Here is a 13,766-nt window from a genome sequence, read left to right as displayed (position 1 = left end):
CTTCTCATGTCTAATATATGAAGTATTACAGATATCAGTTTGGGAAACATTCAGTCTTTATGCTATAAAAGACTAAAACGCTGCCACAAAACGGGTTAACTTTTATATTTTTGAGTGCTTATTTTTAAATTTAAATTTCATTTTTCTTTTTTCTTTTTTAATTGTTTTATTGAAATTTCATTTTTCAATTAGGGCTTACATTTAATATTATTTTGCATTAGTTTCAGGTGTACAGCATAGTGGTTATTATTTTATTTTATTTATTTTTTAAGTATATTTTATTGATTTTTTTATAGAGAGGAAGGGAGAGGGATAGTTAGAAACATCAATGAGAGAGAAACATCGATCAGCTGCCTCCTGCACACTTCCTGCAACCAAGGTACATGCCCTTGACCAGAATCGAACCCAGGATCCCTCAGTCCTCAGGCTGATGCCCCATCCACTGAGCCAAACTGGCCAGGGCATATTTTAAAAGTGTCATTTTGCTTCCTTTTATAAACAAATATCTGGGAAGAAAACGGCAATTTTTGTAACTTAAGGGAAAGTAAGAAATCTTGAGGTCAAACTACAAAATAGTAGCTATATTGGAACAAATTTTTATTTTCTAATTAAAGAATTATAATCAGATAGGTCTTCATGAATTAACACCTTAGGAAGGCATCATCCAGATTTTAATTTCATGATCTCTTGTTTGTACAAAATAGCCCATTAATACTCTGTCTTCTAGGAACCTCTACAGGGCCTGGGGGAACTTTATGTTCAAAGATCTCCACATAACCCATGTAGTGTCTTCCTATTATAATATTACTAGAGGCCCGGTGCACAAAAATTTGTGCACTGGGGTGGGGGTCCCTCAGCCCAGCCTGTGCCCTCTCGCAGTCTGGGACCCCTTGGGAGATAACCACCTGCTGGCTTATCCACGGGAGGCCCCGATGGCGGCAGGGCGGGCGGTGGCTCGCGCTGTTCCACCCCGCCGCCTTGGGTCACACACGGGAGGCCCGGATGGCGGCTTGCACTGTCCCGCCCCACCTGCAGTATGCAAATTTAACGGCCATCTTTGTTGGGTTAATTTGCATACTCTTCTGATTGGCTGATGGGTGTAGTGGAGGTATGGTCAATTAGCATCTTTGTTTTTTACTGGTGTAGATAGGAATATTATTATACCAGTAGAGGCCTGATGCACGAAATTCGTGCAAGGGGCTCGGCCCTCACAGCCCTGGCTTCATCCAGAAGGTTTTCCGGAAGGATGTCCGGAAGGTTGTTTGGCTGTCTGGTCTAATTAGCATATTATGCTTTTATTATTATAGATTCTGCTTTCAGTAATGGTTAGGAACAGAATATTACCAGTTTTCTCAGACTATTGAGATCAGATGTGATGCTACTTCTAGTAAAGTTATTTCAGTTGTATAACATACCCATTTTATTGAGTATATATTTCTTTACTGACACATGGATAAATTTCTGAAACACATAAAGGAGAAGTACATTAATCTCATTTTTTATTTTTCTTTGATCATCTCCCTTGACAATGTACTTACTGATGCTGATACTGTTTTTCTCTTTTGACCACAATTATTCCACTGCATGCAAAACATTAGTAATTTGAAAGCCTTTTCATCTTAATTCCATGATTCCATTGTTTTTTGCTCAGTATTAAGTTCTTAAATGTCTACTCTTATTAAATTTTGTTTTCTCTATTGCCTGTACCCCCGTCCTCTCCAAAGGACAATTTAAGGCATTTTAATTACTTGATGTTCTTAGTATGTTATTGTTAAAATACCAGTTTTTTAATGCTACTTTATTAGGTTAATAATGTTAGGTAATTACGATACATAATGGATACACATACATACCAGCAGCTAATATGTTTAGTCAACATTGTATTCATAATATTAAAGAAATTTTAAACTTAAAACTAATTAGTATTATGTATTTGTATGGTACGTTATACATTTGAGAAAGAAGCATTATTTAAGTGTAGCTTCCAAAATCTTGATCTGGCAATGATAGCATTAAGGTTCAAAGTACGGGATTATGGTACAACCTTTTTGATAAATACATTAATAAGTAAATTTCTCTGGCCTTTTAAATTATATTTTTTAATATTTTTAAAATTTATTTTAGAGAGGAAGGAAGAGGGAGAGAGAGGTAGAAGCATCAATGATGAGAGAGAATCATTGATTGGCTGCTTTCTGGACGCAACCTGGGCATATGTCCTGGCCGGGAAACAAACCATGACCTCTTGGTTCATAGGTCGACTCTCAATCACTGAGTCATTTTTTAAATCACTTCATTTTCTTTTTCACTTAAACCTCATTCAACTTGTTGGAAGTGTTATATTAATCTGATAAGTTTATTTTTAAGTTATTATCCATTGATCATGTGGCTCTGAGGCATTATAATAAAACTTTAATTCAATTAAATTATATTTCCAATTTTTCAAGGTAAATCTCAGAACTTGCATGCTTTTTTTTTGTTGTATCTATTTAAAAATACTCAGTTCCTTCCTCTGTGTGTTTAAGATTAGCTAGAGAATTCTGTTCTACTGCTACTTGTATTTTTTGTTCCTTAATATAGTTAATACTTTTATTTAAAAATCATGAGCTTTAAGGATTTAAAAAAATCTATTTTCGACATTATAACAGTATATCTATAAATATCCATTTAAACGATTCCCAGATTTAGCACAAATTGGTTACTTGTTCTTGTTCCTATACTTTTTTTTAAGCCAGATCTCTTCAGAAAAAATGATATTTAATGCTTAAATTTGAAAAATGTTCTTAATGTTTTAGGATGACCAGAGTTTGTGTTCGTTGTTGTTGTTTTTTAAATCATTTGACCTATAAAATAAAAATTGATCCCGGCTGGCGTGGCTCAGTGGTTGAGTGTTACCTATGAACCAGGAGGTCATGGTTCAATTCCTGGCCAGGGCACATGCATAGGTTGCAAGCTCAATCCTTAGTGAAAGGTGTTCAGGAGGCAGCCGATCAATGATTCTCTCTTATATTGCTGTTTCTCTCTCTCTGTCTCCCTCTCTGAAGTCAATAAAAAATATATTTAAAAAAAAATGAAAAGTAAATTATAATTCAAAGATTATCATACATTATTAGGCAACATACGATGTAACTAATGGTCCCTTTCATGGGGACATTTAATAGAAATGAAACTGCCCGTATGTTTGAAACACTAAAACTGATGATTTTCATTTAGGTCATTAAAAAGTTTTATTCTAATATTTTGGTGCCAGATGACAATCTTTCCTTATTTATAATTTACAGCTTACCAGCCCCACAACAGAATGGAGCCCCAGTCACCCAGGAGAGGATGCAGTGGCATCTTTAGCTGATGTTGGATGGGTAGCTGAAGAAGAAGGAGAGTGCTCAACAAGACGAAGGTCAGTCTGGAAACCTATGAGAACTGAGATAGGATATTTATTATTTTAAAAGATGTTAACTTTGCGGTATTTACTTTTTATAGCTGAATTTGGTCTCTAGTAATTAACCCAGGTTTTCTTTTTAGCAGTCATCTGTTCTTTTTATTTTAAAGACTCAGTATTTATAAATTTCCTAAAGACATGTAACTATTGTGTCCTTAAGAATTACAGAATTCCCTGCCTGTTAGAAGTTCTAATATGAGACAACTGTCATAAATATGTTTATATAAGTATAGTACTAAAATGGTATTATTGGTGTAGAAAAATCAGTGTGGGTTGTATTAGAGAATTTGTGTAATCATTGGAGAATAAGTCCTAAAAATTCTGAATCTGAGTTATGATTCAAAGGAAACTATATGTAAGAGTTAGACAGGGACTTTCATTTATTTGAAAGAGCCGGAATAAAGTATTACTATGGCTCAATCTAATAAACAATTATTCCACATATTCAACTCTTCATTCTTAGGCATTGAGGATACAGAGATTAAAATAAGACATAGTCCTAGTTTTCTAGGAATACTTGGTGTGCTAGAGGAGATTAAAGAAGAAATCAATAATATTAACACTGTCAAGTCGACTAAATACAGAAGGCCACTGTGGGATGAGAGAGGTTTGTCCAGGCTTCTCAAAGAAGGGGATGTTAGAGCTAAGGGGGTCAGTAGGAGCCAAAAAGATTGAGTTCCTGGGTCTGTTGCTTCTTGCTATGGTCTGGGAGTGGTAGCTCTTTAAGAATTCTTTTTCCCTTGCTTATACTCCTTTGCGACCCATGAGTGTAAGTAGTATCACTGGCCACCAGAGTCCGGTGATCTAGAAGTGTCCCCTGGTGCAGCTTAAAAATCAGGGTGCCTTACAAGGGTGTACGCATCTTTTGGGGGAGATACTAAGTAACTGGGCGAGGCAGAGGAAGAGTGCAAAGATTGCATCTACTGGCCTCTGTTCCCTGAGAGAGACTGTAGGCCTCTAGATGTGTGCCAAACCTGAAGTCTGTCCTTCAGGCCAGAGATCCTGAAGGAGCATATAGGCCTTCTCAGAAAGACTGGGGATGTTTCAGTCTGCTGTCTGTGCAGTGCCCTGAGGATGGTAGTTGGCCAAGACCTATCTCAGATTTTTACAGTCCTATGGGAACCAGGAATGCAAGACTTCCTTGCCTTCAGAGCCAGGTGATCAAGGGTTGTCCCTTGGTGGCAGCCACAAAATATGGGGCATTAGACATAAAAAATCTGGGCATAGACTCTATGAAAGAGCCCCTCTGGAAGATACTGGTTCTCTGGAGCAGGGCAGAAGGGAAGGTTAAAGATGGTACCTATGGGGTACCCTCTGAAGCTATGAGCAGAAGGCCTAGGGTATTTTTTTGGGGGGGGAGGGGAGAGGAGGGATGGCACTTACAGTTGGTGCCTGCCAGCTTCCATCCCCAGAATATATCCTAGCAGACCCCTAGGTGTGTAGGCTAGATCAGCGGTCGCCAACTGGTGGTCCATGAGGTCCGAAAGGTTGGCGACTGCTGGGTTAGATGACTGCCCCGCAGGCCCATACTTTAAGATTAACAGATGAGCCCTCACCAGTTTGGCTCAGTGGATAGTGTGTCAACCTGCGGACTGAAAGGTCCCAGGTTCGATTCTGGTCAAGGGCATGTACCCTGGTTGCTGGCACATCCCTGGTGGGGAGTGTGCAGGAGGCGGCTGATCGATGTAGTAATATATTTTATTGATTTTTTACAGAGAGGAAGGGAGAGGGATAGAGAGTTAGAAACATCGATGAAAGAGAAACATCGATCAGCCGCCTCCTGCACACTCCCCACCAGGGATGTGCCAGCAACCAGGGTACATGCCCTTGACCGGAATCGAACCTGGGACCTTTCAGTCCACAGGCTGACGCTCTATCCACTGAGCCAAACCAGCTAGGGCTAAAATATATTTTTTTAAAAAAGAAAATGGGAAAAAAAGATTTGTAAATGAGACTTTTACATAAAGTCCAGGCAGGATCAGCAGCTTCTGTGTTAGACCCTGGGGTGAGTCCCAGCATGAGAGCAAATTTAAGGGCCATTTCTCAGATCACTACAGCCTTGTGGGTCTCTTGAATACTATTGGGTAGGCGTTTTGGGTGCTCATCTCTGAGATGCCGGTCTTAAAAGTTGGGGTACCCAATGTGGTGTTCAGACTCTTTGCTCCACAGGAAGAAGCTGTGGGTTTTGAGTTCCCTTCCCAGTGTGGGTCACTGCTCCTGGGGTGGGGTTTATTAAGAGATTGTGTCTCAGCCTCTCCAGCTTTAGTGCTATTTTTGTTTAGTGCTGTTTTTGTTGTTCAGCTAGATTTTACTTTTCAGAGTAAACTGTTCCATACATAGCTGTAGATCTGGTATATTCACTGGAGGAGGTGAGTTTAGGATTTTCCTATTCTTCCTGTGTTGCCATCTTGAACCAGAACTCAGTATTCCTGAGTATGGATGGACCAGTTTATTTCATCATGCATTAGTTGATGGACATTTGGCTTGTGTACAGGAATTTTTAATTAGCATAAATTTTCATTTCTCTAGATTAAATGCAATTTCTGGGTCATATAAGTCATAAGGTAGTTGCATGTTTATTTATTATTTTTAATAATTCTTTATTGTTGAAAGTATTACATATGTTCCCCCTTTACCCCCATTGACCCCTCCAGCCTGCCCCTGCCCCCCACCCCGGGCCTTCAGCACCCTATTGCCTGTGTCCATGGGTTATGCATATATGCATACAAGGTCTTTGGTTGATTACTTCCCACCTACCTCCCCTCCCCTGCCTTCCCTCTGAGATTCCACACTCTGTTCCATGCTTCCATGTCTCTGGATCCACTCTGTTCATCAGTTTATTTTGTTACTTAGATTCCACATATGAGTGTGATCATGTGATATTTGTCTTTCTCTGACTGACTTATTTCACTTAGCATGATATTCTCCAGGTTCCTCCATGCTGTCTCAAAGGGTAAGAGATTCTTCTGTTTTACTGCTGCATAGTATTCTATGGTATCAATGTACCACAGTTTTTTTATCCACTCATTTACTGATGGGCACTTAGGCTGTTTTCAGATCTTAGCTATTGTAAATTGCTATGAACATAGGGGTGCATACATTCTTTCTGATTGGTATTTCGGGTTTCTTAGGATATATTCCTAAAAGTGGGATCACTGAGTCAAATGGCAGTTCCATATTTAATTTTTTGAGGAAACTCCATACTGTTTTTCATAATGGCTGCACCAGTCTGCATTCCCACCAGCAGTGTACGAGGGTTTCCTTTTCTCCACATCCTCGCTAGCACTTGTCATTTGTTGATTTGTTGATGGTAGCCGTTCTTACAGGTGTGAGGTGATAACTCATTGTTTGAATTTGCATCTCTCTGTTGATCAGTGACTTTGAGCATTTTTTCATATGTCTCTTGGCCATCTGTATGTCCTCTTTGGAAAAGTGTTTATTTAGGTCCATTGCTCATTTTAAAAATTAGATTGTTTGTCTTCCTTTTGTTAAGTTGTATGAGTTCCTTATATATTTTGGATATTAACCCTTTATCAAATGTACCATTGCCAAATATGTTCTCCCATGCATTGGGCTCCCTTTTTGTTTTGTTGATAGTTTCTTTTGCTGTGCAGAAGCTTTTTATTTTTATGTAGTCCCATTTGTTTATTTTCTCCTTAGTTCTCCATTGTTGTAGGAGATGTATCTGTAACATATTGCTGTGAGAGATGTCTGAGATTTTGCTGCCTTTGGTTTCTTCTAGGATTTTTATGGCTTCACAACTTACATTTAAGTCTTTCATCCACTTTGACTTTATTCTTGTGTATGGTGCAAGTTGGTGGTCTAGTTTCATTTTTTACATGTATCTGTCCAATTTTCCTAACACCATTTATTGAAGAGACTGTCTTGACTCCATTGTATGCTCTTGCCTTCTTTCTCAAATATTAATTGAACATAATGGTTTATATCGATTTCTGGGGTCGGTTATGGTGGCTTTGTAGTATAACTTGAAATCTGGTATTGTGATTCCTCCAACTTTGTTTTTCTTTCTCAAGATTGCTGCAGCTGTTCAGAATCTTTTTTGATCTCATATAAATGTTTTGAGTATTTGTTCTAGATCTGTGAAATATGCAGGTGGTATTTTAATAGCGATTTCATTGAGTCTGTAGATTGCCTTGGGCAGTATGGACATTTTAATGATGTTGATTCTACCAATCCATGAACATGGTATATTCTTCCACTTGTTTATATCTTCTCTTTTTTTCAACATCCTGTAGTTTTCCAAGTACAGGTCTTTTGCCTCCTTGGTTAAGTTTATTCCTAAGTATCTTATCTTTTTGGTTAAAGTGCAATGGTAAATGGGATTGTTTGTTTAGTTTCTCTTTCTGATACTTATACTATATAATAAAAGGTTAATATGCAAATCGACCAAACGGCAGAACGGTCGCTATGACACACTCTGACCACCATGGGGCAGATGCTCATTGCGGGAACTGTCCCCTGGTGGTCAGTGCGCTCCCACAGGGGGAGCGCTGCTCAGCTACAAACTTGGCTGACTAAGGATGTCTGATTGACAGCTTAGGCCCATTTCCTGGCCTAAGCCATCAGTCGGATATCCCCCAAAGGCTCCCGGACTGCTAAAGGGCGCAGGCCAGGCTGAGGGGGACACCCCCTCCAGTACATGAATGTCGTGCACTGGGTCTTTAGTTGGTGTATAAAAAAGCCATAGATTTTTGGGTGTTGACTTTGTATCCTACTACATTGCCAAATTCATTTATTAAATTTAGTAGTTTTTTGGTGGAGTCTTTAGGGTTTTCTGTGTACAATATCATGTCATCTGTGAATAATGAGAGTTTTACTTCCTCCTTTCCAATTTGGATGCCTTTTATTTCTTGTTTGATCGCTATGGCCAGGACTTCCAGTACTAGCCTATATAATAAAAGGCTAATACGCAAATCGACCAAATGGCGGAATGACCGGTTGCTATGATGTGCACTGACCTCCAGGGAGCAGATGCTCAACATAGGAGCTGCCCTCTGGTGGTCCGTGTGCTCCCACAGGGGGAGCACCACTCAGCCAGAAGCCGGGCTCATGGCTGGGGAGTGCAGCTGTGGGGTGGGAGCCTCTCCCGCCTCCGCAGCAGCTCTAAGGATGTCCAACTGCCTGACTGTGAGAGGGCACAGGCTGGGCTGAGGGGAGCCCCCAACTTGAAGTGCACAAATTTTGTGCACCAGGACTCTAGTGTTGAATAAGAGTGGTAAAAGGGGACATCCCTCTCTTGTTCCTATTCTTAGGCGAAATGGTTTTAGTTTTTGCCCATTGAGTATGATGTTCACTGTAGGTTTGTCATATATGGCCTTTATCATGTTGAGGTATGCTCTCTCTATTCCTACTTTGCTGAGAGTTTTTATCAAGAAAGGGTGTTGGATCTTGTCAAATGCTTTTTCTGCATCTATTGATATGATCATGTGATTTTTGTCCTTCGGCTTGTTTATGTGATGTATCACGTTTATTGATTTGCAAATACTGTACCAGCATTTCGTCCCTGGGATAAATCCCACCTGGCCATGTTGTATGATCTTTTTAATATACTGCTGGTTGCGATTTGCTAATATTTTGTTGAGGATATTAGCATCTATGTTTATCAGGGATATTGGACTGGAATTCTCTTTTTTTGTAGTGTCTTTATCAGGTTTTGGAATTAGGGTAACGCTGGCCTCATAAAAAGAACTTGGAAGTGTTCCTTCCTCTTAGATTTTTTGGAATAGTTTGAAGAGTATAGCTGTTCTTCTTTGATGTTTGGTAAAACTCCCCCTGTGAAGCTGTCCGGACCTGTGCTTTTGTTTGTTGGGAGTTTTTTGTTTTTTTTTTTTTTTAATATATTTTATTGATTTTTTACAGAGAGGAAGGGAGAGAGATAGAGAGTCAGAAACATCGATGAGAGAGAAACATCAATCAGCTGCCTCCTGCACATCTCCTACTGGGGATGTGCCCGCAACCCAGCTACATGCCCTTGACCGGAATCGAACCTGGGACCTTTCAGTCTGCAGGCTGACGCTCTATCCACTGAGCCAAACCGGTTTCGGCGGGAGTTTTTTTTTTTTTTATCGCTGCTTCCATTTTATCAGTTGAATACTAGTACTCTTACCACGCAATTTGAGTCTTTATCTGTCACTGATTAATGTCATAGTATTGTGTCTCTGGGGAAATAGCACACGTAAGAGTCTTTCATAATTGACTAATTGTATAAATGATTGTTTTGAAATGCACTGAAGTTCAGTTTGTTAAAAATTTCTAAATTGTATTAATCCCTACCTTCTATGAAGAATTGTTAAAGATAACATGAGAAAACCCTTAGCAAAGTGGCATGCACACAGTAAGGCCTCTTTTTCCCCCCTTTTCTATGCACATTTTGATTTCCTTTTAAATTCATAGAATGGCCTCAGAATTAGAAATCTCATTTTTATAAGAAGCACAGAGATTCTTTGAAAGAATCTATAACTGATTATCTTGTCTAAGATAATTGATTTGTTCTCTTTAGTAATAAAACCCTAAGGGGAATGTGTAGTCTTTTGATAAATACACAGCATAATACTTGCACTATCATATAAACTCTTTAGCTTCTAGTAGACATCATAGCTATTGTCATGGATTGGAGTAACTTTTGGAGTAGAAGATCATTATTTAAGGAATATTGAAATATTTCAGGTTGAACTCTGGTTTGGTCATTCTATGTTAATACCTTAATTTTTAATTTTATCTAATTCTTGAATCTGAGTGCCTCATACATATCAAACTGAATATTTCTTAAAAGTTTATAGGTTCACAGGATTGAAGTCATTACAGGTAAGCCCTTTTCTTACACCAGAATGTTTGTAATCTAATTGCCAAGATGAATATATTTACAAAAATTGGTAATATAAGAGTAGTAACTAAAGTGAGACTGAGGGCTTTGATTAAAGATATCCAGCTTTTAATTTTTCAGATTTGAATATTAAGTGTAAAATGGAATGTGCTATTTTTTAAGGAGTGTTGGAGAGCCCCAATCTCATAAAGCATGACTATGAGTAACTAGACTCCAAAGGAAATGACTCAGCAAGCAGCCAGGCCACAGTTCAGTAGGTGCGAGTGAGTGTAGACCAGGAGACTGACCCCTCCCCGCCCTCCTCATGGGTTGGAGCAGGACTTTTCCACTCACAACAAACAGCAGGTGTTATTCGTTCCCATTTTAATCTTAATTACTTGACACTAGACATTAACTGATAATGTACATCAGTAAAATACTAGATTCAAGGGAGAAACATTTCTATTAAGTATCATTTTTAGTAAGATATGACTTATAAAATACAAGAGACTTGTGTGAGCAGAACCTACAACAGCTAATGCCACGAATCCCAGTAGTGCTCTGGGTCTGTGGCCTTGCCAACTCCCCACTATAAATCCTTTCAGGGATTACCCCCTCAATCAAAATAATTTCCCCAGTCCAGTTGTCTTTACTCAACTACTTGCTCATTTAAAAAAAACTGTTAGGCCCTAGCCTATTTGACTCAGTGGATAGAGCGTCAGCCTGTGGACTAAAGGGTCCTGGGTTCCATTCTGGTCAAGGGCACATGCCTGGGTTGTGGGCTCAATTCCCCAGGAGGGGGTGTGCAGAAGGCAGCCGATAATGATTCTCTCTCATCATTGATGTTTCTATCTCTCCCTCTCCCTTCCTCTCTGAAATCAATAAGAATATATTTTTTAAAAAAGATGGTTGGTTTTATGCCCAATTTCATGTTTCCAGGGAACTAAACTGGATCCTGTTGACAATGTGGTGTGTTTTTATATCTTTCTAAGCTATTCTCCAAACTAAAATTCATTTTGGGAATACCACCTTTCCTAGGACACTGGACTAATTTAAAACAACCTCAGTTTTTGAGTTTTCATTAACTGTGAGTTAAGGGGAAAGAACCCCAGAGGTGCATTCCATTTAATTTAGATTTTTTTAAAAAATGGCCTGTGGAGCTTAAAAAGCATTTTATATTTATGTAAGTTGTACTCCAAAAGAGGCTGTCCTTGATACTAACGTTGAAAAGATAAGAGCGGTAGATAAGTTGTGTGTAATGTTACTCTAGATAGGAGCCAGTACTTTTGCCATAAGGCATGTTGGAGCCAAAAGCAAATAATAGGGGGGGAAGAGAGTGGGGTAGAAATCTCATCAGCAGAAGTTGGTGTGAAGAAATTGTGTTAATCCTCACCAGAGGATATTTTTCCCATTGATTTTTAGAAAGAGTGGAAGGGTGGGGGGTAGGGAGTAGAGACACATCGATTAGCTGCCTCCTGCATGCACCCTGACCGGGAATTGAACCCATGACCCTTTGGTGTGTGGGCCAAAGCTCTAGCCACTTAACAACACTAGCTAGGGCAAGAAAATGGTTTTTAAAAAGATCTTATTTTGGCTGTTAGTCTTCTGCTTTGGGGGCATCAGTACTTGATACTGCTTTTATATTTGTTTTTGTTTCTTAAAAATCCTCTGAATTGTACACACAAAATCTGAACAGCATTTCTCTTAGTTTAGATTAATTGTGGCCTCTGTATTCTGGTTCTTAATAGCCCCCTATTCTGAAGGATGACAAAACAGATTAGTTCTGAGAATGATTTATATGTTGACTCTTTACAGATTAGATGTCTGTGGGAAGGCTGTGTGTATATTTTAAAAAAATATATATTTTATTGATTTTTTACAGAGAGGAAGGGAGAGGGACAGAGTTAGAAACATCGATGAGAGAGACATCGATCAGCCACCTCCTGCACACCCGCCACTGGGGATGTGCCCGCAACCAAGGTACACGCCCCTGACCGGAATCGAACCTGGGACCCTTCAGTCCTCAGGCCAACGCTCTATCCACTGAGCCAAACCGGTCAGGGCAGGCTGTGTGTATTTTTTTATTTTATTTTTTTAAAAATATATTTTATTGATTTTTTACAGAGAGGAAGGGAGAGAGATGAGAGAGAAACATCGATCAGCCGCCTCCTGCACACCCCCTACTGGGGATGTGCCCGCAACCCAGGCACATGCCCTTGACCAGAATCGAACCGGGGACCCTTCAGTCCGCAGGCCGACGTTCTACCCACTGAGCCAAACCGGTTTCGGCAGGCTGTGTGTATTTTTAAAGCAAGGAGTCTGTAAAATTTTCATAAAATTTAAAGTTTTTCATATACAAGGAAGAATATTACAGAACAATTCTTATTTGTTTGTTTTGGGCTCCAGTAGATGTCGATCTCTTGTCTTTTGAAGATATGATCGTTTCAGGATTACTTTAATTTTTTTAAAAATATATTTTATTGATTTTTTACAGAGAGGAAGGGAGAGAGATAGAGAGCTAGAAACATCGATGAGAGATACATCGATCAGCTGCCTCCTGCACATCTCCTACTGGGGATGTGCCCGCAACCCAGGTACATGCCCTTGACTGGAATCGAACCTGGGACCTTTCAGTCCGCAGGCTGACGCTCTATCCACTGAGCCAAACCGGTTTCGGCTTAATTTTTGACTTCTAAAAATCCACATTTAAACTTACACATTTTCTATAATTGCTTTGTTTGAACTATAACCATCAACAGTAGCTCACATAGACAAATGCAGAATCTACATAATCAAAGTTAGAAAAATAGCATAGATATAAAGTATAGGTGATCTGACACTGTTGCTCAAATCATTTTGCTAACGGCTTTCTCTTACTTGGGCATATTGATATTCCAGATTGATGAGTGCTTTGTCCTTAATTCCCAGTAGATCGAAAAGCAAAAGGATAAAATTCACCTGTAAGAGGGGAGATGTAGAAGATTCTTTTTTTCTTTAATCTTTAATTTCTTTATTGGTTAAGGTATAACAAATGTGTCCTCATCCCCCCACTCATGCTCTCATCCCCCTGTTGTCTGTGTCCATTGGTTTGGCTTATATGCATGCACACAAGTCCTTTAGTTGATCTTTTCCCCTTACCCCCACCCTCCCCTACTTTCCCTCTGGGGATTGATGTTTTTTTAACATTGCAGTTGTTGTTCAATACTCAGTAATTTTCTCTTGCAATTAATTTTGGGTAGAAGATAGTTTGAAGAGAATAAGATGGTTAAACATGCCTTATAATTGATCTTAATTCATACTGTCTTGTAACCCTGTCCCAGTTTTTAGTATTTTAGAGTAAATATTCATGGGATTTGAAGATTACCTTACTTGAATGATAGCAGTTAAAAATATATTTCTAAGTATTTAATACTTTTGGCCCCTCTGATGTATAGAATTTTAGGTGGGGAAATGTTCTCTACTAAAGTAACCACTAGTTCTTGAGTAAACAATATTATAACTTTTGTT

The 13,766-nt window shown here is 39.1% G+C and overlaps 1 protein-coding gene across 5 annotated transcripts in view; it reads left to right on the top strand.

Moving 5' to 3' along the window:
- MTFR1 (mitochondrial fission regulator 1) overlaps window positions 1-13,766 on the top strand; it is a 66,378-nt gene that overhangs the window by 45,575 nt on the left and 7,037 nt on the right. For all 5 annotated transcript variants that reach the window (XM_059673030.1, XM_059673031.1, XM_059673029.1 and 2 more), the window contains one exon: window positions 3,279-3,394. In XM_059673030.1, the coding sequence (XP_059529013.1) occupies window positions 3,279-3,394 (116 nt within the window). The remainder of the gene's footprint in view (window positions 1-3,278; window positions 3,395-13,766) is intronic.

Source organism: Myotis daubentonii, chromosome 17, assembly GCF_963259705.1.
Source record: "Myotis daubentonii chromosome 17, mMyoDau2.1, whole genome shotgun sequence".
NCBI lineage: Eukaryota > Metazoa > Chordata > Mammalia > Chiroptera > Vespertilionidae > Myotis > Myotis daubentonii.
This window is presented reverse-complemented; position numbering and strand designations above follow the sequence as displayed.